This window comes from Mizuhopecten yessoensis, unplaced genomic scaffold (genome assembly GCF_002113885.1).
Source record: "Mizuhopecten yessoensis strain PY_sf001 unplaced genomic scaffold, ASM211388v2 scaffold2891, whole genome shotgun sequence".
NCBI classification, from domain to species: Eukaryota; Metazoa; Mollusca; class Bivalvia; order Pectinida; family Pectinidae; genus Mizuhopecten; species Mizuhopecten yessoensis.
In genome coordinates this window covers 1,035,535-1,061,381 of record NW_018404771.1, presented here as the reverse complement: position 1 = coordinate 1,061,381, position 25,847 = coordinate 1,035,535, and the positions used below count along the sequence as shown (strand labels likewise).

Here is a 25,847-nt window from a genome sequence, read left to right as displayed (position 1 = left end):
ACAAATTATACAATACTTGACGTATTTACAGTAACTTAAGTTATGAAAACAAGTTAAGAACCACCAGGAACCATGGAGACATAAAAAACAAAATTTAGCAGAAAAAACATCATGACTAACACCAAATACTCGGAATGTCAACCTATTTCTGCAGCACAAAGGTTAACGTTATGAGATCTCCCGTACAATCTGAGAGAGTATGATTATCACCTACGATCTAAGTCATAATGGACAAGTATTTACTTAGGGCTGCAAATCAATTATCAAAGGTTTGAAATATATCCTGATATTTTAAAATTGTCAAAGTAGTTTGAAACCTCTCTGGTGGGAAACCCTGTTTAAGTAGTATATTTACCAATAGGACGCTTATATCCAGAAAGCCACTGTAGTTTGTAAAAGGCTTTGTCTTGAATAGCGTGTCAACTTTGACATGTAAAACATGTCAGCAGCTTAGGGTTCAAACTGTCAAACATCTTGCAACGTTTTTGGTCTTCACAAAACTGTTCACAACAATACCTTTGTACCACATTTTATTTCATCAAAGTACACATATAATAAGCAGTGTTCGTAAATTGGTCTGTACGGTTAAAAATGACTGTAAATATAATGTGGAGAGTTCCTTTTATGAAACCTTCATTTCGTATGTTCAGGTTAGAAACATTTATCTGATTTGATCGTTTCTACTTGGGTAAATGATGTTTCAATGTATTTAAAATTATTATCAATCAGTTTCAAGTCCTAATGTTACATTGTAAAAACGACAAATACATGAACCATATTACAATATTGAACATGTTCTCGAAGGACGTATCCTCTAGTCTTGAGAAAATAATATATTACAACAAACACTATTCCCAGCATTAATCTCCGCTCCAAGTAATAACACTGTAGGTGTAAATTGCTGAATGCTTGGTATTACCATGTTGTGTCACGTATGTTACCAATATGTATGTATGTATGTGTTACTTAAGGATTAACTTGAATATATTTTTCATGTTATGGAGCTAAAACACAAAAAACGGAGTGTACTTTAAATAAACCGCGAATCCTTATAATTTAATCTACTATACACACTCCCTGTGGAAGTACACTTTTATTTTAGACTATTTTCTCTTAGAAATTATTACGCCGCTGTATCAGCCAATCAAAAGCGACGTTACAAACGGCTTCGTCATTTTTTTACGTTATGGGCTGATAAAATAAATTGTTAAGCCAATGAGAATGATTGTTACAAGCAAGATTAAATTATCAATGTATAATATACATTGTATATAACTAATGTTTATATTGTGTTACAAAGGTGATAAATATATACACTGTTCATATTCCTATTGAATGACATGTGTAACTTAAATGGGTTTTGTTTAACTTTACTATTGTGTCCCAAATGAGTTATTTATGTGTTACTAATGAGTAAGATTATGTTACTTATGAACTGTGTATATGCTATGCTATTGATTGATGTGCATATGTATCCGGATAACATGTTAAATACGGACTTGAAGACGCCGTTGAATACGTGTTTTCATCGTTTTGCAGTTGTCCAGCATCATAACTATCATTTGAGTCGAAATTATCTGATGCATATGTTGGATTTTTAAACATTGCTGGTCCACCTCCACCACCAATATGGTCATACAAAGGATTGTCTCGAGCTAAAGTGTTGTCACTTTTTTCAGAAGGAATATTCGTGCCGGTAAACCGAGTACCGTTCGATGTGTTCCTCTTCCGGTTTCTAAAAAGATAATAATAAGTTGAACATCAGTCCAAAAATATTTAAATTCCTCAAAATCTATACTTTTTGAAATCTTTTTCTTGATTCAACGCCAACTACATGTATCTGGCATGGTTTCCTTGACATCCCTCATTATCTTGAAATTCACTTTAATATTGATGGTAAGAATATTTCGATACCTTGGATAAAAAGCTATCGCATCTTTACATTATGGATACTATTAAGATCGCCTATTACTATGGCTGAAGCCGAACTATAGTTGGCAAGATTAAGAATAAGAAAATAATGAAGGTGGAAATATAACGATTACACATTTAAAGGGGTTCATGACGCCCTTTGCTATATTTTGGTTGATCCTTTAAGCGTTATGTGATATATATCTTCATATTGTGTTTGCAAACACGTTATGGTATTTCATTTTTTTATTGTTTACTTCCTACTTTTTTATTATACCAACCTTGATTTCTTTACCACAACAAAGATAATAACTGCCACAATCAACACGGCCAGAGTACCCACTCCACCTCCCACTGCCGCTGTAAAAAATAAAAATGTCACAAACATTAATTAAAAATTAATAAAGCGTATCTATAAACGTGAAGCAATAATTTAAAAAAATGAAGCTTATCGATAGCGGGCACGCGGGTCATAATAAAAGATTAAGGATAAAAATACGCATTGTCATAATTTGAAATCACATTGCTTTGTTTTCAAATTGGGTTCTTTGGAGTTATTCCGACACTGGGTTAACCAAGATTTCATGGAAGAACAGCTAAATAGTAAAGTTGCATGGAACAGGATATAAATTATGTAGGCATCGAGTGTAGGAGAGACTGAACCTAATCAAAAGGTGGCCCTTACTTATGCACTCTCTATGATAATGGAATTGGATGAACACAGACCGGTCCTGTTCTATTGTACCAGAACTACAGGATTCCTTCTCCCTCTTATTTAATGTCAAACATTCTCAGTTATCAATTCAGCAAATTGCATTTCATGCTTCTGAACTGAACTGACAGACTGATCTGGTTCTTATACTTAACACAATTATGACAATCATATAGCGATTACAAAAACACGGCATGATAGATATAAAATAAGTTAACAACAATATACCAGAATCGTAACAAGTATTAAACTGACTTACACATAGGAAAATTGCCGACATTGGCACTAGGTATACCAGACGCCAGTGTAGCTACTGTAGTTATGATGATTTTTCTTGTAGATGTAGCCCGCATTCTCCACGTTGTCCTCATGGTGTTCTGTTTAGTGGTGGAAGGGCTAGTTGTAAGAGTTGGTGTAATGGTGGGAGTTGTGGTGATAGGAGTGGTAATAGAAGTGGTAGTAGTGGTAGGGGTTGTAACAGGAGTGGTAGTAAGAGTTGTAGGAGTGATAGTAGGAGTGGTAGTAGTGGTAGGGGTTGTAAAAGGAGTGGTAGTAAGAGTGGTAGGTGATGTAGTAGGAGTGGTAGTAGGAGTTGTAGGAGTGGTAGTAAGAGTGGTCGGGGTTGTAATAGGAGTGGAAAGGGTTGAAGTAGGAGTGGTAGTAAGAGTGGTAGTAGTGGTTGGGGTAGTTGTAGGAGTGGTGGCAGTGGTATGAGTTGTAGTAGTTGTAGGGGTTGTGGTGGTAGGGGTTGTTGTAGGAGTTGTAGTAGGAGTGGTAGTAGTGTTAGGGGTTGTGGTTGTAGTAGAAGTGGAAGTGGAAGTAGTGGTAAGGGTTGTGGTTGAAGTAGAAGTTGTAGGGGTTGTAGTAGGAGTGGTGGTAGTGGTAGGAGTGGTTGTGGTAGGGGTTGCAGTAGTGGTAGGGGTTGCAGTAGTGGTAGGGGTTGTTGTAGGAGTGGTTGTGGTAGGGGTTGTGGTAGGAGTGGTAGTAGTGGTAGGGATTGCAGTAGTGGTAGGGGTTGTGGTAGGAGTTGTAGTAGGAGTGGTAGTAGGGGTAGGGGTTGTGGTTGTAGTAGGAGTGGTAGGGGTTGTAGTAGGAGTGGTAGTAGTGGTAGGGGTTGTGGTGGTTGGGGGTGTGGTGGTAGGGGTTGTGGTAGGAGTGGTAGTAGTGGTAGGGGTTGCAGTAGTGGTAGGGGTGGTTGTAGGAGTGGTTGTGGTAGGGGTTGCAGTAGTGGTAGGGGTTGCAGTAGTGGTAGGGGTTGTTGTAGGAGTGGTTGTGGTAGGGGTTGTGGTAGGAGTGGTAGTAGTGGTAGGGGTTGCAGTAGTGGTAGGGGTTGCAGTAGTGGTAGGGGTTGGGGTAGGAGTTGTAGTAGGAGTGGAAGTAGTGGTAGGGGTTGTAGTAGGAGTTGTAGTAGGAGTGGTAGTAGGGGTAGGGGTTGTGGTGGTTGGGGTTGTGGTGGTAGGGGTTGTGGTAGGAGTTGTAGTAGGAGTGGAAGTAGTGGTAGGGGTTGTAGTAGGAGTGGTAGTAGGAGTGGTAACGGTCGTAGTTGTGGGGTTCAGTGTGAACGGATTTTGGGAAGCGATTAATAAATCTGAAATTAAAACATTGAATCAACATTACTACTGCTTTCTCATGAAACAAATTCTGAAACATATCGGTTTTATATAACGAAGTATCAGTACAAAGTATTCATCTTTTTATAGACAAGTAAATCTCATAACAGTAATAAACAACCATTCCCCACACTTCACGTATTTCCTCCTGACACTCACATAATTGTCTCCCGATAAACATGCGCAAGATTTTTCTGTCGACCCTTAAAAGAAGCACGTGGAAAGAACCAATTCTGTAACGTCACGGCATCAATTAAAATATGACATCACTATCAGTTATTGACGTTAGTGGTCGTGTGCAAAGCAGGAAAAAAGCAGACATGAAATGCTGAATACCATTGTTTTTAAAAACGTAGGATGACACCTAGCGCGATGAACTGGAAACCATTATAATAATAAAAACGTACTTAGTTGATCCGTTATGCTGATCCATATATGTTTTCTGAAGACGGCATATGTTTCACAATTACTTTGAAAACAATATATTTATACACCAATTTTGAGTTTATTTAAAAACTGCATGTGTTGCGTATTGATATGTATACATTGATTTGTAAATATACAGAGCAAAGGCACATACGATTTTCACAAGACACCCATTTAAGAATTGAAAAACATTACCACTTCCAAACTCAATTTGTGTGCACTTAGAAATATTTTACTCCTTTTAATACCATCGGAATGAACAAATGCTCTGTTATTCTTATACATTGTAGGTAAAAGTAGGGTTCGATTCCCCGAATGGACGTGAAAGTGAAAAGATATGGAGTCACCTGCCATACCACGTGGGTTTTATCCAGTTACTCCGTTTCCTCCCACATTAAGGTCCCCTGGGCGCTAACTTCCAGAGGCCAACAAGATTGAGTGATATTGTTTTATATAATTTGTTTAATAATTGTTGTACATGTATAATAAAATAGCATAGAAGAAACATCCTGAATCTGCAAGGGCATATATATGCACCAATTCTTTATCAACAAGTATATGATAAATAAGATTAATCATGTCATTGAGCTCTTTCATAATAACATTGTTGAGTCTTGACATAATAGAACACGTACCAGAAGCACATATGAAGGCTTTTTTTGTCTGACAGTTCTGTATAGTAAAACCGGATAAGGAACCATCGCTACGAGCATAGGTACCCTGACACGACAGTATGTTGCCAAGTCCGTCTAGTGTTCCTGGAACCAATCGAGAAAACAATATCAACATATTAAATCGTTCTATTGTTAAGGGAAGCATTGATAAAACTATCATAGATCCAAACGACCGAAGTAATTGCGTATTGAAACACATTTCCAAGAGTCGCTAAATCGTATCAGGAGAATGTGTTTGACCGGAAATGTCAATTATCACGAAGGTCAAAATTAAACGTTGTAATCCTTAAGTGACACGTAGATAATGTATAAGTGGTTATTACATACTCAATATTGATAAAAAAAAATATATCCAAAATCATAAAAGCTATTTCTTATATGAAAGACGACATATTCTGCTCAACAAGACGCATACATCTTAGTACCTTGTCCATGGAGAGTGGTATTACTCTAGTTTTTGCAATAATACTATTCATATTTTCTCAAAGTAGTATATGAGGTTCCACTTTGCGGGTGGACAATCTTCAGGTCAACTTCATCCCAATGACACTCCTTGTAAGAATAGTATTAACTTTTGTATTTCCCCCATGTGGTAGCTTCGCAAATAAGCTTCACACACACACACACACACACACACACACATACACACACACACGAGTGTTTTTTTAAAATTCATGTATTTTCACTATTTTCCTCAATTGGCCCACTATGACCCCCACCCCCTAGACATTTGGACACCCCCCAGACCCCAGATAGGTCTCTGGATCCGCCACTGAGCATCATTTAATTATAGCCTAGCTGCCACAGCAGAAAAGGAATACACTATTGTGTCACATGCAACTGTACCTGATATAAAATCTGAATATTGTCCCCGGAACACACCGATCCAGAACCGGTTATCAAACAACGCACTGTATCCATAGTTACAATCCGTTCGCAGGGTCGCAGCAAGGTAGGTATGGCTGTAATTCTGACAGCTTGAGACAGCGCTGATCCACGTGGTCGCTTGGTTCAGGACAACGAGTTTGTCGGCTGAATGATATAGCATGTACAATAGATATATTCACACTCAGGCATTGATAGTCTACCAACATTCGTTTCCAGCAACTGTTACTGGGTTACTGTGACACTTGTGTGTAGTGAAAATGGCCAAGTTTTTCCTTTTATTACTGGCTAGACAGTAGGATCAACAGATTAATGGTGACTGGAGAGTAATCTTAGACTAGTGCTGGCTGGACAGAGCTACATTCAGATAAGTAGTGGATTAATAGAAGGGACATTCAGAAGAGTAGTGGATTAATAGAAGGGACATTCAGATTTGTGGCGCCTGTATAGTATGACAACAGTATAAATGGTTCTGGATAGTGGGACAACTAGATAAGTAATTCAGGTTAGTTGTGGCTGGATAATTGGACAACATTATTAGTGGTGGCTTGACATTTGGGCATTCAGATAAGTGGTGTCTCGATATATGGACAAGCGGATCAGTGGTGGTTATATAGAGGAAAATCAGATAAGGTGTGACTGAATAGAGGGACTACAGGAGTTCTGGTTGTGGTAAAACGCGTCAACAAGATGAGCGGTGGCTGGATATTTTGATAAAAAGAATACAAGTAGCTTGATCATGAAACAACCAGATTTGTTATGGCTGGATTATCAAGAAGCAATATGTGATATTTTAGTGACGAATATTGATAAATTGAATATGATTAGAAATATTGTATCAATATTTTCAGTCAGAACAAAAATAATGTACTTTGAGAATACGTTTTCTTGATTTAGTATAAGTGTATGTTAGATTGTTCAATGTATTCCTTTAAGTATATCAAAGCGGAGAAGACCCAGCATTAGTCATTAAATGAATGTTTTCATAAAACATTTCAATAGCACTGATGATTCACAAATAACCAAATAGACATAAGATTCAGTCATCATTCGTTGGCGTTCTTCATCGATTGACTTCTTTTCTTAAATAGCTTCTTTCTGATATTCACAGTTTCTACTAATTTTTGTTTTGATCATCAGATATTTTGAAACGAGAGAAATATATATACTCACTTGTTCTGTTATATCTACCTAAAATAGAAAAAGAAGTTTTAAAAGCTTATTATGTCAATTGTCGAACAAATATATTTCTGTTTGTGTTGAATTTCCCCCCTTTTCCGATGTCAACCTTCGTCATATGGCGTTGATATGGCTTATAATCATTATTTGAAATGACTACGTTATTTTTTAATGTTCAAGAATATTCCTTATTGAGAGCTACACACAAAAATAGCATAAAATATTAAAAAATTCAATATAATTTATTCCAAACAAATTAGTTTCATTGTATCCGATACATTGCTTTGGCACTTTGAAATGAGAGAGAATGTCAGCTGGCAAACTCCTTTATTTATAATGAACATGACAAATGACTTACATAACGGTGTGTGTTTTTCAGAACAGCTTTCAACAAAGTACTGTAGGCTCTCGTCTGCGACACGTGGCTGTCGATTGCACGTAATGGAAATGCATCTGCGTGAAGGCAACGTAGTTTTATCCTGGTATACAGACTCTGAGAAAAAATAAGTTTTTGTTCAGAGTTAATTGTCCCCGCGATAACTAAGGACCCGTGACGATACTTAGTAGGCGCTTAATGGGATATCGCCATATAGAAAAAAGCAGGTATGAGAAAAATATAAATGTCAAAATTTCTGCAGTGAAAAAACATATTTTGGTATTTTTGTGTTTGCCGATGTTTCAAAAGCAGAAGACATCGCATGACCCAACTAATGAAAGTTTAAACATTACTTTTGAATCCCTGCATATGAATAACTAAAACCAAATGGTACATGTGAACACCTACATGAAATCGGTATATATAATTTGTAACCATACAAATTTCACATTTATACCATCATTATTAGGATTTTTTTATCATGTCTAGTTATGAAACCAATTTATAAAAATTATATATTCATTCTCGAAAACCTTTTGAACAATTATCTTGAATCAATCGCCAGAATTGTCCACAGAACAAGGAAAAACACCATTTACGTTGAATATAAAACACTGAACAATTTATTACTACTACCAAAGCGTTATTGATAACATAGTACGCTGATTTATACTAAAATGGATACAAACGTATCGGGTGTAGTCCTGGGACACCTCAAAGCGTGAATATATATTAATAGTTCCAGGTTTGTGGAAAGAACGTCAGACACGCACATGTGATCACACCTGAACATTTGGCATTTGATACAGTATGTCAAAACTTGATTACAACTACACCATACAGCTGTTTCGTCCTTCAGCAAAAGACATATCGTTCTTACTTGCGTACACATTGTAGACGCTAGCTCCTCCACATGGTTCGTTGAAGGTTGAATTTATACACTGTATACTACACAAGTCGTCCGGCACTGAGTCAGTTCGTGGTGGGAAAGCATGCAGACAGTCACAGCTATTGTTCTAGGTATAATGAATACATCAGATATAGTAACAAAACACAAAACGGGTAACGACTTGCTAAATTTGTATTACATTGTTGTTTGATCTTTTATTATTTACTATTCTTTAGTGTTTTACATAGCGACATAACAGTTCATAGGTGCCTTGGAAAGGATCATACTCGTTTTACATGACCTCAACTTTGGCGAGAGTGCAAAACTCCAAACAAACAACCACCACACAGACGAAGATATTGCAAAGAACGGAGCGAACATTGAGAAATTCCTTACAAATATACACACAAACAGGCAGCAGTCATACAACAAAATACTCAAAAGATCTGCAGATCAGACAGAAACACATCAGACACATCGGAATTTCACACCACAGCGCAACGTACAGACAGACAAACCACCGTAATATAGGGAGATTTGCACGCACGAGGAAACCAACTGCGTATCTGCAAGTACATTGCGTACAAGTATCCAAAAGACCATGTTTTCCCATTAGATGGAGGTTCCATTCTTGCCTACCAAAACTCCGTCGCGCAATTTGGGGGCTGGTCTAGCCTGGTGTCTTACCTTCAATGCGAAATATTGGTATTCCTTACACTGGGACTGACAATAAGCTGCATTGTAAGTCTTCAGTGTAACAGGTTTCCGGCTTATGCCCGTTATACTGTTGGCAGGGAAACAACCTGAAACCAAAAATATATAATCCATGCATCACGGATGGATTGGTTGATCAGAACTAAACACTTCATCAAAACATAGAGGCGAATAAAGTCTTATATAGCACATTGTCTTATTGCAGATCAACACCATCCAGATAACATGTTTTGCGAAATCGCTATTTTGCTAAAACGTAAACATTTCACTGCACGATAACATAGATGGTTATTATTAGATAAGGACTGTCCGGAATACGAACACAGCACAAAGCTGTATTTGCCAAATCATGGAGAGCTAAATGATTTGCATAAAATTAATATGTATAAATGAAATATCTATCATGTCTCATTTGTGATATGACACATTTGTACATGTTGTATCACTTTTTAGTTAAGGTGTCATAAAGAGAAGTTGACATGACGTCATTATCTAACAAGGTGTTTTAGATATCTCACCGTCTTTTATTTCATCGACGACACGGCCATTTAAATTTATGTCAAATCCAAGATATCATGGTCTCAAAGTCAGAACCGGGGCAATGAAAAACAAGCTTCAAGGCACACTTATAAAGTAACAAAGTAAATACTGTTTAAAATGGTGTTTTTTTTTATACAAATAGACGTTAATAGAGAAATATTGTTTTGTCGCCGAGTGTTTTGTTATCTTCCTAGACACCGAAGCAATTAGGGTAAAATTTGTGTCAAACTAGGTTGGATAATTATTTTCACAAATCGCGAAAGGAAAAAAATAAATGAAATAAACTGGACAGTACCTTGGTTTGCTATCCAATCGGACAGTCCAGTGTGATAACCTGTCCAAAACAGGGTCGCGTTTGGCACGTGCTGATACAGGAGGGATACGTCGATGTTGCTGTAGTCCAATAGATCTCCTCTGAACGTAGCCTGACAGTACTTCTGTGCTTCCGACCAGGACTTGCCATTTCTGATGTAGTAGTAATACCTCTCACACGACACGCAGTCTGTAACAGAACAAATACCAGAAGTACAGGGGAGGTATACACTGTACTTCGGTTGTTTTATTATATTAGCTCAAAGGGTAAGTCTGTCAGCAACATCTGACAATTGCCATAGCAATTTTCCCTCGAACTAAATAAAAATCTATAGTAAATTCGCGTGCAAAATCCAGATCTATCTATTTATCTTTAGTGGACCATGGGAAATTTTGGTTTTGATAGTAAATTGTAACAAATACAATAATTAATGTAAATTCTCTTGTATACTACGAATTTCCATACGGAGTGTATAATTGTCACAAAGTCACATATGTATCCGTATAAAGGTAGTACAATAAAGTACGAATGTGCATTTATTGTTAAGGAGTGATTTTTTTTGTATTGGTTTTTTTATTTCTTGTAATAAATTCCTATGAACAAGAACCTATGTATATTTTGTCGCTGTTTATTGACGCTATGGGGTATTGTTCGTCGTTGTGTATTAAAGCGATAGTATACCGGTATTTTCCTATTTCACTTCTGCAACTTCCATTAATGCTAAACTTTCAAAAGAAAATTAAATGCATTATCTATGCCATGCATTTAATATAACTTTTAATTGACAGTATAAGCGAGTGTCATAATTAGACCGTTTATGTTTGCAATACCGAAATAAAAATAATTTTCTATAAATAAGCCAATCTTTGTACATAATTGTAAAATAACAGAGGTCACCAATATGGGTGTTGAAATGTTATCGTCCATACAGTATCTGGTTTATCAGAGAGTAGGCACTTCAGGACCCTAGTGTTTACATTATGTGATAACGCATGATAACAATCACAATGGCGTGACGTCATCATCGCTCTTCAGCACGTTATTAGTTAGATTATGTATATTACAAAGGTGATTTGCAATGTTGATTATTCAGTACAAGTGTACGTGTAATTGCATTTAGTTATTTAATGTTTTGTTGCGATACTTGGTTAAAATATTCATCTAATAGATAATTACTGTGAACGCTTTAACGACCTTTGTTGACATTCATACGCAAAATTCAATAAAGCGCGAAAACACATGTTGGATTTGTTTTTATTCAAGTGGCGTTTATATTGGCTATGAATGCCAATAGTTCAACAGTTCAATGCTTACATTTGCCATTATTAAAATAGTTCAATTTGATGAAATAAGATATTCATTAAAATCATTTAGTTCATGTTAAATGACTCACACAGACACCTTACTGGGAGGGTTTGGTATATAGTGTAGTATTTATGACGGCATAATAATGATGACGTAAACAATCGGCCCCTAAGATTCGCAGGATAAACCCAAATAAATCGCTTCATTCCATTTAAAAAGAAAATCATTTTTTTGAGGTTGTTACGTACAACCTCAAATAGTTTTAAAATGACTGTAATATATAAAATACAAATCATATTTATCCTTTAATAAACTGTCCCTGTCATGTTTATCATTTAAAAAACCTCGGGAAATTATTCATAAATACCCATGTAGCCCTTTGATGACAAACAGTTGAAATCATATTGAAAAACAAATGAAAGATTAATTTACAAGAGGTCATGTGCTTGGAACTATTTTTAAAAATGTCAGTTTTGTTTCGTTGATGATGTTAAATTATCTACGCAACGACTATTATTTTCGAAGTAAGTATTGACATACCAAAAATGTTAGTTGCGCATTATTTTTTGACGCAGAAAATCGGTACTTCTATCAAGGCCTGCTTCGGGATAAACAAAAACATTACCATTATTATAACACCCCGGTAAAAGATACAAAACATTTAGCCCTCAACGTAAGAAGTCGAACCCTTATCAACCAGCTCACCTGGGTCCAAACATTGTCAAATGCTTTTTACCTCACGAATGACTGGCTAAGGTAAATAATCAAAATATCAGCAGCTTCATTTTTAACATTTGGCAACATAAAAAAAAAGTGTTTTTTTCAGTCTCAGTAATAAATAATAAATAAATAAATTACAAGATTCATCAAAAGCATTAAAAACATATACTCACTTGTCCAAGTCGCCAATAGGTAGAGCCCTAAGTAAATCGCACATCCGACTCGCATCGTAAACATTGCCTATGTCATATCACGTAAAAACGAGGAAGCAGGATATTTACAATTTCATTTCCACAAAAACACGAAGTGCTGATTTGTCTACAAAGGACAATAGAATTACATATTTCTAATTTTAGCCAAATTACTCCGTCGCTCGGGAAAGTGAGAAGCTTTGGACATTTCTAATTTTAGCCAATGGTACCCGAGATAAAGCGATAACCCCTGACTTCTATTGTGTTTCATCAAGGATAAAATAGGAGGCAAGTTTAATCAACCACGCGCACTGATGTTATATTATTATGTCTATACAATCTGATTAGTTCGTAATTACAATTAATTTATTCATATGTCAATTTCAAATTGTATCCTACATGAATTGGAATGAGAAAAAGTTATTAAATCAATTTGGGAAACAAAAGTCCGCATATTCATAGTGCAGTAATTCACCGTATTTCAGGTTAAGCTAACAATACTTGTTCCTTGTGATGACAGACAGCGAAATGTGCATCAATATTGAACTAGAAAGTTCACACAATATGTAGGCATCATTAGTAAAATTTGTTTTTGTGATACAATATACTGTTGTTGTTTTTTTTTATATTATATATTTTTAGGTAAACTAAATACGTAAGACATTTATATAGAGGAATAGCAACAACATGTGACAAAGCAATAGGATAAAAGAGATAACTACAATATATTAAGCGGTACATTGCGACGATACGTTTATCCACATCTTCCCCTGCATATAAGGCGTAAGAATTGTACCTGCTGCCTCCATTGAATGATCGTATGAGGCGACTAAATTTGGAAACTTATCTTTTCTCTTCTTTCTAAACAACTTTCTTCTTCCTAATGTCTCCATTGACAATGCTTCACAGTTGGCCTTTAGTTGAGCGTTCGCCCCTGTGAGGAAGGCTTTGGGTTCTGTCCCCTGGCCGAGACATACCAGAGTCTGTAAAATTGGTAGTTTCTATTCCTGCTTTACGCTCAGCAATTTGGGAGTGGGACGACTGGTTGGCCCGTTGCCAGTATAATGTGACCGGGTGGGGTGTCCTGCTAGGTGTCTTCAGCAGTATGTTTCAGTGAGGTAGCACTATAAAGTCGGCATCAGTTTTGCGCTATCACAAGGGGACAAACACGAACATATTGCAGCCTTCCTAAACACACACGCATACATCTTGTTTACAAGGGAGGACGTCCTTAAATGACCAAAGCTGTTGATTGGACGTTAAACAATACTTAACCAAACCAAACTAAACCAATCATCCACATTAAGCGGACTCCGGTTATAAATAATACTGACATGCGAAACTGTAATCGACAGCACGAGGTTAAACACGAAACAGAAATTATAGGAAATTGTCATCCTTTGTAATGAATGGCCAACATTTAAATGATATTTTCGTAATGGGGATTAATTGGGAAAAAAACGATCAAGAAATAGCTTCCGATCAGAGATGTAAACACTTTACTTAACACAATATTGAAACTGATAGCATCGTGCTATATTACTACATGACATTATTAGATTGCTAATATTTCCAGTGATATTTCCCACAATAAGTATTACACAGTGAATCGCTTTTTTAATTAAGGTCAGTTCAGCAAACCATAGCAACATACGAGTAAACCCGATGACACAACATAATATTCAGTGACGAAAACAGATATATTTTGTTGCACTTCACATTTTTCTCCTATTGAAACTGAGTCGACATATATCATACTTTTTTAATATTCAGTCATAGTACAATATTGCCTATTGTGTAGTTTTTAAGGGTACGGCTGTATGTGGTATATTGGAATATAGAAAAAAGATACTTATTACATAATGCAATATGTCCCTCCATTTTAAAATTTCTTCATAATTTCTCTGCATTTAAATATATATCTCTACATAAACGCAAATTTCAGATAGGGCATTGTCGTTTCGAAGGATAACTTTTTTTTTTAACATAATCAAACGCACATTGATCCTTGAAGCAATATGCATAATTGTAGGCCTAGTAATATCTGATCGAGTCTATTCTCACTTCCCAAAGGTTGGCCGTATGCTTGTACATGTAGATGGAGTTATTTTGGCATGGATTACACTTTAAATGGGGTTTTTTTAACTTGCGTACCACTGATGGGTCCTAAATGAACGAAATTGCCGTATTGTGCTTTGAAATTTCGAGTTTTTTCGTATTCCTGCATCAACTAGTAAACAAGTCAAGAGGGTGCAGGTCTTTTTGTATTTCTCGTATATGACCGATAGAGTTACTTCCCATTGTCCATGTTTCGTATACTCCAGGTTATATAACGATGATATCTTCTTTTTATCTAAAACTGTTTACCTGCCAAGCCTAATTGTCTTAATTCATCATTTTATCTCATAGAAAAATAAACCGGCTTTGTGTTGTCACATTCCAGTCTGTCGGTACCATGTCGAAATTGCTTTGCTTGGCTGCATCTGTCAATAATGTGGCGTCCCAGCAGAGCCGGGGTTTTACTGTCATACCGATTAATCCCGAGAACCTCATCTTTTTCACTTATTTACTCTCTTTCGCCAGTGTCTTATTAGTAATTTCAATTAACTCATTTACCCTTGAAATTTCATCATGCACTATTCCAGGCTTTGAATTAGAAGAGTTCAAATGTGTCTTCAGGGGTGAATGAGTTAAGGAATCTGATGGCCGGTCATATAGTATGACACTTTGTCTAGATTTTGGTCCAGATTTTGACATTTCAGCGTAATGACATTTAAAATAAAACTATTCACAAACAATTTTTTTCATCCTTTATGCACTTCAAACACGATGCATCAATAACCAATCAGCTAATTAGACGTCCGTTAATTTTTTAGTTTACAGCAAACGTTTGTTATTTTCTTCATTATAACATGAATTCACCCTCAGTATTCAGGTAAATAGACTTTTGGGCCTTATTTTATATTGTCGATGACCCACTTATACAGGATGTTCAGGATTTTAGTGGATAGGTCATTCCGGGTTTTTTCGAAACACGTGGTTTCGCCTACTTTTTCTTTGGTGTGTTAACCATGTCTTTCCTTTGTTTTTAGTTACGCCTCAGTTCCTTTGGTTGTCGGGTTTTTTTTTTAAGTTCTGACGGTGTCCCCTTGTGCATGGGGAATTTGATCCTATCCTGCTAACCGCATACCTCTACCTTGAGTTACAGCATGACCATTAGGGATAGCTTACTACTTAAGTGTATGGCAGGAGTGTCATTCTTTTTTCGTTATTTCATTATGTCGATTCTCCGATCTTGAACGTTCATTTTCTCGAAAGTATCATCCCTGCTTTCACACCCACTGAGAATATCGAGACTTTTACAGGTTTCCAGAGATGCAGGTTGAGGAAGATATTATAGGCAAGCTTTTATAATCGCCATCATGATCTCGACGTGAAAAAAATATTTTAGTAAAGCAATATGAATGTCGCCGTTTTGATTATGAGCATCAGGGCAGGGCGCCTAATGGTTTGTTGGCACTATCCCAGTTTCCATTTTCAGACCGAGACCTGACTCGGGTTTTACTTAGATTGATTGACAGGTGTTTCCAGTGAAATTCACTATTCTGGGCTTTGTTCGAAAGTATAAGGATTTTATACGTTGAAGCCATGGCTTTCTACCTGAAAGAGTTAAACCGACGGTGCCGAAATGTCATTGTACCCATAATGACCAGATTCTAACCTATACAAAGTTTATAATGTTAAAGATTTAATCCTGTGTCCTAGATTGTTGGTTACCTCTATAACGTTCCAGGAGTTGACTAAAGATATTCTGAAGCGTGCCACATGTGGTGTCTGTAGACATTCGAGAGGGTGCCACATGTTCTGTCTGGAGGCATTGGGAAGGGTGCCACATGTTGTGTCTGGAGACATTGGGAAGGGTGCCACATGTTGTGTCTGGAGACATTGAGAAGGGTGCCACATGTTCTGTCTGGAGACATTCGGGAGGGTGCCAAATGTGGTGTCTGGAGACATTGAGAAGGGTGCCACATGTTCTGTCTGGAGACATTCGGGAGGGTGCCAAATGTGGTGTCTGGAGACATTGAGAAGGGTGCCACATGTTCTGTCTGGAGACATTGGGAAGGGTGCCACATGTTGTGTCTGGAGACATTCAGGAGGGTGCCACATGTGATGGCTGTAGACTTTCGGGAGGGTGCCGAATGTGGTGTCTTGAGACATTGAGAAGGGTGCCACATGTTGTGTCTGGAGACATTGAGAAGAGTGCCGAATGTGGTGTCTTGAGAAATTCGGGAGGGTGCCAAATGTTGTGTCTGGATACATTCGGGAGGGTGCCAAATGTGGTGTCTGGAGACATTCGGGAGGGTGCCAAATGTGGTGTCTCGAGACTTTAGGGAGGGTGCCGAATGTGGTGTCTCGAGACATTCGGGAGGGTGCCAAATGTGGTGTCTCGAGACATTCGGAAGGGTGTCGAATGTGGTGTCTGAAGACATTGGAAAGGGTGCCAAATGTGGTATCTGGAGGCATTCAGGAAGGTCCACATGTGGTGTAAGAAAATGCCTACACTTCAGTACCACTTGGTTTTGGCTACGTCTATTTGTGTCTCATCAATTTCTTCTTTTTTTGTATCGACTTGCTTTTTATTTTGTTGCAATGTGTTGACAATGTGAACTGTTTGTTCACTACTCATACCCTTTAAAGCTCGGAACGCTAGACACATTTCATAGCAGCTATACAGAATCATCCAGAAATTACTAATTTACCATTCCCTATCCGGGATATCTTATACAAGGAGCGTCCCTATTAATGCACCACAGCACTAATGACATTATCTTGCACGGTGGATACTATCCATCGACATATAAATGGTTTTCGATAGTCATTTACCGCAAAATCAGGCCCTATCACAGTGAGATTCTGTCTTCTTTTACAGTAGATTTATTCGTTATAGCCTTAAGTCATATTGGCTACGGTTGGCGCTTCCAAAGTCATGTTCCCGAGGCTGTTTCCGTAACATCGTTACAGGAGCACCATTCCAAAAACTCCTGACGGGAGATTGGGGCAATGTAATCGTTAAGCACGGGAGACGATGACCAGAGTTCTATCATAATATAAATAGTTCCCTTAGGCCGTCCTAAATATCTTCTGATGCATCAATACAAATTGATCAAGAAAGCAGAAATCACATTTCCTCCGAGTGTGAATAACTACTCGCTGACGGTCCTATTGTCGAAAACGATGCAATCGAAATCATAGCCAAACAATAAAAGCAGTCATGAATGTAGCTAGATATTGACGGAGTTCGAGGAGGCGTTGTAGGGAATGAGAATTACAAAACAAATAAGAAATACCGCCATGTAGATATTACTAAAGTGAATATTATCTGGTCTGTTAATAGGCTTGCATAACGTCTTGATTGATTTTGCAAAAATTATATAAGATACCTATACATGTTATTAACAAAATGATTTTTCATAGGAACGTCTAACTACCGGATGTCATAAGATTAAATTACCAATTTAATATTTTTGTTCTTTCGTCCTATAGACATACATTATTCGTAAATAGGTTACTTTTTCATGTGTCGTATAGCAAAATCAAAGCTAGTCAGTCAGTGTGTCGCTTTGAAGCGTATATGCTTGGCTATTTAACATTTTGGTCTAGAAATCAAATTTCAAATTGAATCATTTAACATACAGTACTAGTGTAATCCTTTATGGTATGATTTACTCTACATGTGAAAATCGGCTACAGTTGTGTCTCAATTTCCAAAAACCAACACAACATTGGTCTCGTCAACCTCTCACACCCAAGGGATTATTGGTAGGTGCTCCGAAAACCATATTCGATATTCTCAGCAAAAGGTTAGCTTGGTGTTACCAAAACGAATATGCCAAAGACCTTTCAAGATATAGTTCAGTTGGACTTTCAGCACACACAATTTGATTTAGAGACGGCAAGCCATGCAAACGATCTGTTTTGCAATCACTATCAACAGCAATAGCATTAAGGTAATAGGATTGTGTCGCCATTTCGCAGTAGAATTTATTCAAATTTTGTAGTTATATTGCTTTGAAGTAAAGAAAAATTTCTGCCACAAAAAAAAAATATAGGTTGTCAGAATTTTAAGGATTTTAAATGGAAATTTATGTAAAAAGGATTGAATTTTACAACTGAATGTTTACAACTAATGTATAGTACAACTGAATGTTTACAAATTATTTACATTACAACTTAATGTTTACGTGTGAATGTTTACAAATAATGTATAGAACAACTGAATGTTTACAAATTATGTACATTACAACTAATTGTTTATGTGTGAATGTTTGCAAATAATGCATATTACAATTGAAAGTCTAAAAATAGTATACATTACAACAGAATGTTTACAAAAAATGTTCATTACACCTGTATGTTAACAAATAATGTACAGTACAACTGAATGTTTATAAACAATGTACAGTACAACAGAATGTCTATAAATAATGTATAGTACAACTGAATGTTTATATATAATGTACATTACAACTGAATGTTTATAAATAATGTACAGTACAACTGAATGTTTACATGTTAATGTTTACAAATAATGTACATTACAACTGAATGTTTATAAATAATGTACAGTACAACTGAATGTTTATAAATAATGTACAGTACAACTGAATGTTTATAAATAATGTACAGTGCAACTGAATGTTTCTATATAATGTACATTACAAATGAATGTTTATAAATAATGTACAGTACAACTTAATGTTTACATGTTAATGTTTACGAATAATGTACAGTACAACTGAATGTTTATAAATAATGTACAGTACCACTGAATGTTTATAAATTATGTACGTTACAACTGAATGTTAACGTGTGAATGTTTACAAATAATGTACATTACAATTGAAAGTCTACAAATAATACACATTACAACTGAATGTTTGTAAATAATGTACAGTACAACAAGATATTTATAAATAATGTACATTACAACTGAATGTTTATAAATAATGTACATTACAACTGAAAGTTTATAAACAATGTACATTACAACTGGATGTTTATAAATAATGTACATTACAACTGGATGTTTATAAATAATGTACATTACAACTGAATGTTTATAAATTATGTACAGTACAACTAAATGTTTACATGTTAATGTTTACAAATAATGTACAGTTCAACAGAATGTTTATATATAATGTACACTACATTTGAAAGTCTACAAATAATATACATTACAACTGAATGTTAACGTGTGAATGTTTACAAATAATGTACATTACAATTGAAAGTCTACAAATAATAAACATTACAACAGAATGTTTACAAAAAATGTTCATTACACCTGGATGTTTGCAAATAATGTACAGTACAACTGAATGTTTATAAATAATGTACATTACAACTGAATGTTTATAAATAATGTGCATTACAACTGGATGTTTATAAATAATGTACATTACAACTGAATGTTTACAAATAATATACATTACAATTGAAAGTCTACAAATAATATACATTACAACAGAATGTTTACAAAAAAGTTCATTACACCTCTTTGATTGCAAATAATGTACAGTACAACTGTATGTTTATAAATACTGTACAGTACAACTGAATGTTTATAAATATTGTACAGTACAACTGAATGTTTATAAATAATGTACATTACAACTGTATGTTTACATGTTAATGTTTACAAATAATGTACAGTACAACTGGATGTTTATAAATAATGTACAGTACAACTGAATGTTTATAAATATTGTACAGTACAACTGAATGTTTATATATAATGTACATTACAACTGAATGTTTATAAATAATGTACATTACAACTGTATGTTTACATGTTAATGTTTACAAATAATGTACAGTACAACTGAATGTTTATAACTACTGTACAGTACAACTGAATGTTTACAAATACTGTACAGTACAACTGAATGTTTATAAATAATGTACATTACAACTGTATGTTTACATGTTAATGTTTACAAATACTACACAGTACAACTGAATGTTTATAAATACTGTACAGTACAACTGAATGTTTATAAACATTCAGAGTATTTGTAAACATTCAGTTGTAATGTACATTATCTATAAACATTCAGTTGTACTTTACAATATTTATAAACATTAAGTTGTACTGTGTAGTATTTATAAACATTCATTTGTAATGTACATTATTTATAAACAGTCAGTTGTACTGTACAGTATTTATGAACATTCAGTTGTACTGTACATTATTTGTAAACATTAACATTTAAACATACAGTTGTAATGTACATTATTTATAAACAGTCAGTTGTACTGTACAGTACAACTGAACGTTTATAAATAATGTACATTACAACTGTATGTTTACATGTTAATGTCTACAAATAATATACATTACAACAGAACGTTTACAAAAAAATGTTCATTACACCTGTATGTTTGCAAGTAATGTACAGTACAACTGAATGTTTATAAATACTACACAGTACAACTGAATGTTTATAAATATTGTACAGTACAACTGAATGTTTATAAATAATGTACATTACAACTGTATGTTTACATGTTAATGTTTATAAATAATGTACAGTACAACTGAATGTTTACATGTTAATGTTTACAAATAATGTACATTACAACTGAATGTTCACAAATAATGTACATTTTTGTACCATTCAACTGATTTATTACAAATAATGTACATTACAACTGAATGTTTACAAATAACGCACACCTGAAAAAAGTATATACCAACTTGTAACTGTCTATGAATAATGTGCAGTACCGATTAACTATCTACAGATATCTAACTTAATCCTTTTTATTTGAAAATTGCTAAGAAATAAATATTCAAAAAAAGCAAAAAGCCTCGATATTTACTCAGGTGAATTTACAGGTAGAATCATCATCTTTCATTAGTTTATATTCTAAACATCGCGAACGATCTCCAGTAAATATAGGTCATAAGTATGTATTATGCAGTAAGAAATTGTCCAGTCAACCATAAAGACAGACAAAGGCTAATATTGATTAAATGAGGTCAGCCACACGCCGCTCAAGGACCGTGTAATGGTCGTGCAGCCTTAAACGATCGTTCTGGTGTTTACTAGGAGGTTCGAGTGAACATAACAACGATGACTTTATTGAATTAGGCGCTTTGCCGCACTTATACAGTAACGTCGTTATCGAACACGGCCTGGGGCGGTATGGGAGGGTAATAAAGAATTGACTGGATCGAACAAGCCGATCTTATATCACGTATAATAACGAGAAAGCAATACAATTGTGTAGGATTTTTTCTCTCTTTGCTTTTTTATCTATCTTCTCCAGTAAATGGGGCAAGAGACAGAATGCGGTTCTTCACGTAGAAGATATGCTCCGTATTTGACACGTGACTTCGCAGTTTTATTGTATTCAGGGTAACGACACCGTCACACACATTTTTTTCTATATACACTGTATAACGTTTTATCACTACCTGTTGAATTTTGTTATAGTAATACAACCAATTTTCAGACCATGAAATACAACGTTCTGTATTGCACATGTGCAATACGGAATGTTGTATTTACCTACTAGCCGGAACTACTTTTTATGGGAATCCCCTTGTCATGGCGAACTGAAACATTCCCGGTATTTGCAAACAATATCAAAGTTTATAAAATCTTTGTATCGATCTCTACCAAATACGAAAGGTATGCGATAAAAGAAAGACCACACACTTGTGTTTTTCTAACGAATCAGAAAGCACTCATTTGTTGCGCGGACAAATATATTCACCCGCGCAATACACTCGTGCTTTCTGATTCGTTAGAAAAACACAAGTGTGTGGTCTTGCATATTTAGCACTCATCCCATTGTGAGGTCATAGTGTAACAATGCGATGACGTCATAATCCACTACAAAAGGTCAAGCTTATACAGGAATCGAACCGGGATATAGCAGTACCACGGACAGGAGAGCAATAAGGGATAGTAAAATAACCTCAAGTATCACAATTGAAGCAACAATTAAATGTTGGTCTATTTGTAGTTTTCTAAAGCTGAGGAAAAAGAAGAAAAAAATAGAACCCTCCGGAAAAAATATGTTTATTTATATTTAAGAACATCTTAATGGTTGTATGCGGCTGTAATTGTGTTTATTCGCCATTGTTTATGTATTGCATTTGCTTATGTCTGCCTGTCGTTATCTAAAAAATTGTACAGACATGTCATTTTCAATCGTCGTTTGTTTATTTATAACTTAAGTTTATTTATTTTACAAAATTATGAAAAAAGTTCTATAAGCTTACATAAATCACTCTTGTTGGTCCGAATGGAAGTGCGCAGGGGTCTTAAAGTGGAAAGGAAACCGGTTTCCAGAGTAAACCCGCGTGGTCGGGCAGGTGACCAAATACCTGTTCACGTCCGTTCGGGGAATCGAGACCCGGCAGTCTTGGTGAAAAAGCTAGTACGTTATTCATTGCTCCAAACGTCAACAAATCGAAAACTTAGCCTCGCATGCGCTCTTGTATCATATCTTTCTTTATTGACGCTTATAACACGATTTTCATGACACGAAAATGACATGAGAAGTCTGATTTAGTTTAAACATATTTATTGCCAAAATTAGACAAGGGATTAGGCACAAGTTATAACAACTTATCAACGCCTTTTCCCAATATACATTTGAAATGACATTACAATGATGACAATAAATATATACAATTGTTATTACAATTTGAACTCAAAATCTCTTGCTGGATTTAATAAAGTTTTGCACAGATCTAAAAATGTTTGAGTTAAGGTCCACGGAAAATTGAGAATTGCCAAACAAAAGAATTTCTAAATTTAACGCAACATTCAAATTAATCAAATTTTGAACCAAAATACGTCTTTCGTTTGTAAAAAGTTGCAATCCATAAAATAGTAAAAGACATTCTCACAAGGATGACCACAATTACAAGATGCACTCTCAACAAAGTTAACTCTAAAAAGGTCATAATTAATGGAACTGCACTGGTGTCGGAGCTTAGTATGCAAGATATTAAGTTTACGATTTCCGATTTTAAAGTAAATAGGTGGACTTGACTGAATATTTGATGTTAAACAGGATTTGAATGAATTAATAGAGGGTAGGAATCGAACCGAATTGTCTAAGTTATTCCAATAGTGAAGAGTAGAAGGTAGAAAAGAAGAATTAGTAAGAGATAATCTGAAAGGAGGAATCCTATAGTTATTATTGTTACGTAAAGCGTAACGATTATTTTCTCCAGATAAAGGCGGCAAAAGATGATTGAAGTAATCAGGAGTTAATTTATTATGCATCTTATACAATAGTTGAAGTTTCCTCCGTTTTCTGCGATTAGATAAAGTTTCAAGACTAGTTTCGTAATATAAAGTATTAATAGGAGTATATGAAGGAAGTCCTAATATAATGCGAGCAGCTTCACGTTGGGCTTTTTCTAACTTTTCAGATTCAAAAACAGTGCAACCGTCCCACAACTCACAAGCATATTCTAAAACAGGTAAAATAAAAGTCTTGTAAATTATTAAAAGAGCACCCCTACTTACATGTAATAAGAGTTTCAGTTTCCGTAAGACATTATTTTTTTTCATAACAGAAGTGTAAATTCCATTTACATGATCCCCCCACTTTGCATTCGAATTAAAAGTTACCCCTAAATGTTTATGACAATTTGTAAAATTTAAGACTTTCCCATCAAATTCTAATTCTAAGTCTTCTTCGATATCGATTGAATTCGAAATAAACAATACAGCTGTTTTTTCAGGATTAAAATTAACCAACCAGGTTTTTGACCAAGTATTTAAGATCTCTAGGTCTCTATTTAAAGTTTCTTGAATTTCTGGACAAGATGAAGATGACTAAAGTAATGATGTATCGTCTGCAAAAAGACGAGACGTTGATTCAAAAATATCTGCTATGTCATTAACAAATATAAAAAATAAAAGTGGGCCAATAATAAAGCCTTGTGGAACCCCTGCCTCAATTAGACCTACAGAAGAATATGAACTGTTTAAAAATACCTTTTGGTGTCTCTGAGACAAATTATTTTCTAACCATATAAGCAATTCACCTGAAATCCCGTACGATTTTAACTTCACTACAAGACCTCTATGCCAAACCCTATCAAAAGCTTAGGATATGTCACAGAATACAACACAAGTATGTTTTCTTCTTCAAGTGCAATACAAATTTGGTGATATATATCAATGAATTGATACACTGTAGAATGACCATGCATAAAACCAGACTGATAATTGTAAAACAAAGAATTTTCTATAAAGTCGTTGTACAAATGTTTAAAAATCACTCTTTCAAAAACTTTACCAACAGTGGACAGCAAGGAAATTGGTCTATAATTCGAAGGAGAATGTCTGCCACCCTTTTTAAACAATGGCATGATATTAGCTAATTTCCATTTATTTGGATAAATCCCTGTTGATAAGCACATATTAAATATTATTTCGAGCGGAGTACAAACAGTGCGAGCAGTATTTCTTAGCATATGGTGGCTGATTCCATCCCCACTCGAGGCCTTACCGAGCTTCAATATCTGTAGAACATCGCGTATTTCAGTTGAATGTAATCTAATTGAACTAATATTTTTGTGAGCTTTTGGCTCAATAATCGGGACATCCGTGTTACTGTCATCTACTCTAGTAATACTACAAAAATAGTTATTTAATAATTCAGCTTTATCTTCATCTCTATGTCATAAGTAATAGGATCGACTAAGGAAGGTATAGGTTGTGAAGTATCAGACGTTTTAATTAACCTTTCAATTAATTTCCGATAAGACTTAGGATCAGAAGATGAGTACCCATCAATAATATCATAAACATTTTCATAAAAAGTAACACGTGCATGCTTTTTCTTACTATTTACTTTGTTTCGCTGTGATTTGAATTTATTGATATCTACCAAACGTTTGGTTGACCTCGCTATTTTATGTAATCTATCCCTAATTCTTAAGTTTTTTCTAGGCTCAGAGGTCATCCATGGCTTATCATTAGGTTTTATATTTACTACTTTACTAGGAATACATTCATTGGCAAAAGATAGATAAATGTTCGTAAATCGATCACATGCTAAATTAACTGAGTCACAATTATAAAAAGTTTCTATCCAATTATGATTAGATAAAAGTTCATTAAATTTTTCAAAATTTGCACTCTTGTACTGCCAAACCTTACGTTTACAGACTGGTTTAAAAAGACAAGGAAGATTTATGGAAGCAGTACAACCATCATGGTCACTTTATGATCTATCAACAGAAATTACAGAAGAGTCAATACAAGAAATAGAGTCAGATAATAGTATAGGATCTAGTAAGCTAGATCTAGTACGTCCAGTACAAGTAGGATCTTTTATAACATTAGTTAGTGATAAGGAG

The 25,847-nt window shown here is 35.2% G+C and overlaps 1 protein-coding gene across 1 annotated transcript; it reads right to left on the bottom strand.

The window, feature by feature from the left end:
* Positions 1–1,287: 1,287 nt before the first annotated feature.
* LOC110446638 (mucin-5AC-like) lies at positions 1,288–12,516 on the bottom strand. Its single transcript, XM_021491891.1, has 11 exons — positions 12,428–12,516; positions 10,212–10,418; positions 9,350–9,465; positions 8,654–8,789; positions 7,756–7,890; positions 7,392–7,409; positions 6,180–6,365; positions 5,295–5,417; positions 2,883–4,211; positions 2,193–2,271; positions 1,288–1,735 (listed from the first exon to the last, which is right to left on the bottom strand). The coding sequence occupies exons 1-11, from the start codon at positions 12,489–12,491 to the stop codon at positions 1,447–1,449; spliced, it is 2,682 nt and encodes an 893-aa protein (XP_021347566.1). The 5' UTR covers positions 12,492–12,516; the 3' UTR covers positions 1,288–1,446.
* Positions 12,517–25,847: the final 13,331 nt, after the last annotated feature.

Excerpts from the sequence above, each read along its gene's own strand:
- LOC110446638 (XM_021491891.1), bottom strand. The coding sequence starts at position 12,491 with ATGTTTACGATGCGAGTCGGATGTGCGATTTACTTAGGGCTCTACCTA. Across the intron at positions 8,790-9,349 it reads ACCAATATTTCGCATTGAAG|AACAATAGCTGTGACTGTCT; the intron begins GTAAGACACCAG and ends CATTATACCTAG. Across the intron at positions 2,272-2,882 it reads TGTCGGCAATTTTCCTATGT|CGGCAGTGGGAGGTGGAGTG; the intron begins GTAAGTCAGTTT and ends TATTTTTTACAG.